This window comes from Salmo salar, chromosome ssa02, assembly GCF_905237065.1.
Source record: "Salmo salar chromosome ssa02, Ssal_v3.1, whole genome shotgun sequence".
Taxonomy (NCBI): domain Eukaryota; kingdom Metazoa; phylum Chordata; class Actinopteri; order Salmoniformes; family Salmonidae; genus Salmo; species Salmo salar.
In genome coordinates, this window is record NC_059443.1 from 67,544,805 (window position 1) to 67,551,524 (window position 6,720).

The 6,720-nt window shown below is 41.1% G+C and overlaps 1 protein-coding gene across 1 annotated transcript in view; it reads right to left on the reverse strand.

Annotated features, from left to right (window-relative positions):
- LOC106590384 (voltage-dependent T-type calcium channel subunit alpha-1I) overlaps nt 1–6,720 on the reverse strand; it is a 142,568-nt gene that overhangs the window by 38,091 nt on the left and 97,757 nt on the right. The window contains exons 21-22 of the mRNA XM_045713267.1: nt 6,297–6,365; nt 663–841 (exon numbers count right to left, since the gene is read on the reverse strand). Of these exons, the coding sequence (XP_045569223.1) occupies nt 663–841; nt 6,297–6,365 (248 nt within the window). The remainder of the gene's footprint in view (nt 1–662; nt 842–6,296; nt 6,366–6,720) is intronic.

Here is a 6,720-nt window from a genome sequence, read left to right on the forward strand (position 1 = left end):
CGAAGCTCCAGTCTTACGAAGCTCCAGTCTTACGAAGCTCCAGTCTTACGAAGCTCCATGGTTACAAAGCTCCATGGTTACAAAGCTCCATGGTTACAAAGCTCCATGGTTACAAAGGGTTAGGACATACAACATGATATTGGCCAAGTCCAGCCTGCAGTGAGTCCCTGAGAGAGAAATAGTGGGAGTTACAATCACCTTTTGGTGTTTGGGTTATCAATCTGATGGTCGTGTTACACTGAAGTACATTGACAGACAGTTGCATTGCATAATGCTTCAGATGGTGTTCATTTCCAGACCAGATACAATGGACATCTGTTGTTGGTGGCCTATACTCCAGCAAGAGTAAAAGGTCTAACTAATATAAGTAAGCATCAGTCCTATATTTATGGAGTGAGGAGACATGTGAAAGGTCCATTGAAATACATTGACATCAATGACAGACAGTTGCGTTGCACCATAATGCTTTACATCACACCATTTCCCAACATCAGTCCCTTAGTGAGTGAAATGTTAGTGAACTATTAACAACATTATCTACCTTAATATATACAGGTTGGAACAGATCAGCCTGCTATGTCAATGCATTTCTACCAAACAGGTTTCCCTCAGGCAGCATTCAAATAGAAGTTCCACAGATATTTCCAGTTAGTCCTCCCTACCTGAGAGGGCGTAGTGTCCTGAGCAGCCTGAGCACTCTCAGCACCCCCAGGATCTTAGCCCCGCCTGCCATGGACACAACAATGTCAATCAACGACACGAAGACCAGGAAACCATCCAGAACGTTCCAGCTGCTTTTCAGATAGGCCTTCTCACCCAGGTACAGACCCTTAGAGACCACCTGGGAGAGGGAGGAAGGGGGAGAGGGAGGAAGGGAAGGAGGAGAAGAACGAGAGAGACTTACAGTTTGTGAATTCATTTTAAGATAGCTAGGTGAGACAACCACATTTCACAGTCATAGTAAGTATATTTTCCCTCAATAAAGAGACAGTGGTAGAATCAGGTACGCCTTCTCACCCTTAGACACCACCTGATGAGGGAGAGATGGGAGGGGGGAGAGAGAGGAGGAGAGGGAGGGGAAGAGGAGTAGGAAGGATGAAAGTAAGAGGAGAGAGACAGAGGAGAAGGAACAAATACACGAAAGAGAGAGTGGAGGCGGAAAAGGGGGGAGAGGTGGAGGGAGAGGAGGAGAGGATGATGTTGTTAAAGACGTGTTAGAGAAGATGTTCACATGCCCCGTCATTTTGCACTTGCTGAGTACTTTCGCGGGACCAACTTTTTTTTTCTTCATCTTCCCAGAAAGGAAGGGTGGTTGTGTGGTTGAAAGTGGAAATATATGTCAGATTCCCATGGCTTCCACTAGAGACATAGAAAAGAGAGGGAGGGAGGGAGAGAGGGAAGACAGGGAGAGAGAGAGGGGAGAGAGGGAGGGAAGGGAAAGAGAGTGAGAGGGAAGAGAGAGAGAGAGGGAAGAGAGGGAGAGAGAGAGGGAAGAGAGGGAGAGAGAGGTGAAGAAAGAGGGAAGAGAGGGAGAGAAAGAGAGAGGGAAGAGAGAGAGGAAACATCAAACAAAGTTGCGTGAGAAAGGTAGAGAGTGGAGGGAGAGGGAGAAGGGAAGAGAGGGAGAGAGAGAGAGAGACCATAGGGAGGTAGAATATTGACAAGTTCAACAAGAGAGCCAGAAGTATTGAGAAAGCTGGAGAGAGTGATGGAAATAAACAGAGAGGGAGAGGAAGGGTAAAAGGTTATTTGTCCAGTGGGGTGACACACACACACACACACACACACACACACACACACACACACGCCGCGCGCACGCGCACACACACACACACACACACACACACACACACACACACACACACACTTCTCTGACACTTTTGACACCAAACAAGACGCCAGGCAGCGCCGCAACTAAAACTCTGAGTGACAGCTCTGGGGGGGAGGGGGGCGTCATGCCAACTGTTACCACGGTGACCTGAGCAGGTAGAGTTTGATAGCCTGAGGGAGACGGAATGAAAACAGAGTTCAACTCCTACGCCAGGGAGGACTGGAAACTCAATGATGACAAATGGAAGGATTGATCTGTAGGCCTACAGAAACAGCAAGACAACACATGCAGACATTCACACACTGATGACAGAGCAACTCCACAGAACAGAAGACAGTCAGGCTATTAACACATTCTCACTCTGTCAGCCATAGGAATCAATATGCGTGATGACGGCTGGAATGTTTTACTCAATCATTTTGTTCTATAATGGAATCTGTGCATTCTGCTGGTCTTCATGGTGATTTCATATGACAGTGTTTTACATCAATAATTCAATAATCACACCTGGAGTTATACAGCACTATGTCTAGATATGATAAAGACCTGGAGTTATACAGCACTATGTCTAGACATGATAAAAGACCTGGAGTTATACAGCACTGTGTCTAGATATGATAAAAGACCTGGAGTTATACAGCACTATGTCTAGATATGATAAAGACCTGGAGTTATACAGCACTATGTCTAGACATGATAAATACCTGGAGTTATACAGCACTATGTCTAGATATGATAAAGACCTGGAGTTATACAGCACTATGTCTAGACATGATAAAAGACCTGGAGTTATACAGCACTATGTCTAGATATGATAAAAGACCTGGAGTTATACAGCACTATGTCTAGATATGATAAAAGACCTGGAGTTATACAGCACTATGTCTAGATATGATAAAAGACCTGGAGTTATACAGCACTATGTCTAGATATGATAAAAGACCTGGAGTTATACAGCACTATGTCTAGACATGATAAAGACCTGGAGTTATACAGCACTATGTCTAGATATGATAAAGACCTGGAGTTATACAGCACTATGTCTAGATATGATAAAGACCTGGAGTTATACAGCACTATGTCTAGATATGATAAAGACCTAGAGTTATACAGCACTATGTCTAGATATGATAAATGACCTGGAGTTATACAGCACTATGTCTAGATATGATAAAAGACCTGGAGTTATACAGCACTATGTCTAGATATGATAAAAGACCTGGAGTTATACAGCACTATGTCTAGACATGATAAAGACCTGGAGTTATACAGCACTATGTCTAGATATGATAAAGACCTGGAGTTATACAGCACTATGTCTAGATATGATAAAGACCTGGAGTTATACAGCACTATGTCTAGATATGATAAAGACCTGGAGTTATACAGCACTATGTCTAGACATGATAAAGACCTGGAGTTATACAGCACTATGTCTAGACATGATAAACACCTGGAGTTATACATCACTATGTCTAGATATGATAAAGACCTGGAGTTATACATCACTATGTCTAGATATGATAAAAGACCTGGAGTTATACAGCACTATGTCTAGATATGATAAAAGACCTGGAGTTATACAGCACTATGTCTACATATGATAAAGACCTGGAGTTATACAGCACTATGTCTAGATATGATAAAAGACCTGGAGTTATACAGCACTATGTCTAGATATGATAAAGACCTGGAGTTATACAGCACTATGTCTAGACATGATAAATACCTGGAGTTATACAGCACTATGTCTAGATATGATAAAGACCTGGAGTTATACAGCACTATGTCTAGATATGATAAAAGACCTGGAGTTATACAGCACTATGTCTAGACATGATAAAGACCTGGAGTTATACAGCACTATGTCTAGATATGATAAAAGACCTGGAGTTATACAGCACTATGTCTAGATATGATAAAAGACCTGGAGTTATACAGCACTATGTCTAGACATGATAAAGACCTGGAGTTATACAGCACTATGTCTAGATATGATAAAGACCTGGAGTTATACAGCACTATGTCTAGACATGATAAAGACCTGGAGTTATACAGCACTATGTCTAGATATGATAAAGACCTGGAGTTATACAGCACTATGTCTAGACATGATAAAGACCTGGAGTTATACAGCACTATGTCTAGACATGATAAACACCTGGAGTTATACATCAATATGTCTAGATATGATAAAGACCTGGAGTTATACATCACTATGTCTAGATATGATAAAAGACCTGGAGTTATACAGCACTATGTCTAGATATGATAAAAGACCTGGAGTTATACAGCACTATGTCTACATATGATAAAGACCTGGAGTTATACAGCACTATGTCTAGATATGATAAAAGACCTGGAGTTATACAGCACTATGTCTAGATATGATAAAGACCTGGAGTTATACAGCACTATGTCTAGACATGATAAATACCTGGAGTTATACAGCACTATGTTTAGATATGATAAAGACCTGGAGTTATACAGCACTATGTCTAGATATGATAAAAGACCTGGAGTTATACAGCACTATGTCTAGATATGATAAAGACCTGGAGTTATACAGCACTATGTCTAGACATGATAAAGACCTGGAGTTATACAGCACTATGTCTAGACATGATAAAAGACCTGGAGTTATACAGCACTATGTCTAGACATGATAAAGACCTGGAGTTATACAGCACTATGTCTAGATATGATAAAGACCTGGAGTTATACAGCACTATGTCTACATATGATAAAAGACCTGGAGTTATACAGCACTATGTCTAGATATGATAAAAGACCTGGAGTTATACAGCACTATGTCTAGATATGATAAAAGACCTGGAGTTATACAGCACTATGTCTAGACATGATAAAGACCTGGAGTTATACAGCACTATGTCTAGATATGATAAAAGACCTGGAGTTATACAGCACTATGTCTAGATATGATAAAAGACCTGGAGTTATACAGCACTATGTCTAGACATGATAAAGACCTGGAGTTATACAGCACTATGTCTAGACATGATAAACACCTGGTGTTATACATCACTATGTCTAGATATGATAAAGACCTGGAGTTATACATCACTATGTCTAGATATGATAAAAGACCTGGAGTTATACAGCACTATGTCTAGATATGATAAAAGACCTGGAGTTATACAGCACTATGTCTACATATGATAAAGACCTGGAGTTATACAGCACTATGTCTAGATATGATAAAAGACCTGGAGTTATACAGCACTATGTCTAGATATGATAAAGACCTGGAGTTATACAGCACTATGTCTAGACATGATAAATACCTGGAGTTATACAGCACTATGTCTAGATATGATAAAGACCTGGAGTTATACAGCACTATGTCTAGATATGATAAAAGACCTGGAGTTATACAGCACTATGTCTAGACATGATAAAGACCTGGAGTTATACAGCACTATGTCTAGACATGATAAAGACCTGGAGTTATACAGCACTATGTCTAGATATGATAAAAGACCTAGAGTTATACAGCACTATGTCTAGACATGATAAAGACCTGGAGTTATACAGCACTATGTCTAGACATGATAAAGACCTGGAGTTATACAGCACTATGTCTACATATGATAAAGACCTGGAGTTATACATCACTATGTCTAGATATGATAAAAGACCTGGAGTTATACAGCACTATGTCTAGATATGATAAAAGACCTGGAGTTATACAGCACTATGTCTACATATGATAAAGACCTGGAGTTATACAGCACTATGTCTAGATATGATAAAAGACCTGGAGTTATACAGCACTATGTCTAGATATGATAAAGACCTGGAGTTATACAGCACTATGTCTAGATATGATAAAGACCTGGAGTTATACAGCACTATGTCTAGATATGATAAAAGGATGCTAGTTTAGATGCTGACAGTGACTTCACGCTAGGCTGTGTGCCTGTGTGTATGTGTGTGTAGATGTGCGTCTGTGCATGTGTATGTGTGTGTGTGAAGGTGTGTGAAGGTGTGTGACATGATACAAGGCAAGGCAAATGATGGAGTGCATTTGCGAGGGGAAACTTTGTCTAATGAATACCGTTGTGTACCGTTGTGTTCCTGAGACAGATATTAGGTTGACACGATGACAGTCTCCATATGGAGAGAGAGGATATGAAGGGGTTTGTACAAGACATGGACAAGAGGAGTGAGTTAGAGGGGGACATCCCCAGGACCGGCTAGAGGCTATAGCTGGAGAGAGACATTATCTTTTAATTCTATCTAATTATCTCTCCATCGTTAATGATGGGGGAATTGATTAAGTGAAATGGACTGAGGAATAGAAAGAGGGAGAAAGGAGAGAGGAAGATGAGGAGGAGAGGAGAGACAACATGACGACAGCATGTCGGTAGATCTCTTCCCACTACAGTCCTAGGAAAGGACAGGAGAAGAGAGGATGAGAAGAAAGGAGAAATTGGTACTTTACCTTGACGGTCATCTCAGCTACAAATATGGCTGTGAAGACATAGTTGGAGACGGTGAGGAAAAGTCTTTCCTGGAGGGAGGAAGGGAGGGAGGGAGAGAGAGATGGGAGAGAGAGGTAGGGAGGGAGGGGGAAGGGGGGAGAGAGAGGGAGCGAAAAATTGAGAAAGACAGATAATGCCAAGAAAAGTAAAGAGGGAGAAGGAGAATGACAAAAATGGAAAGACAGAAATAAATAAGGAGAGAAAGAGAGAGAGAGAGAGAGAGAGCACACCAGCACAAAGTTATCTTCTATCAAAAAACTTTGACACACTTTAGAAAAAGTCTCCAACCTCTAATTTCTCACGGCTAAAATAGCTCCCAGATCCATCCTTATGAATTTAACATGGAAGCTGTAGGCCTACTGTCTGGGTTGTCCAGTGACAAAT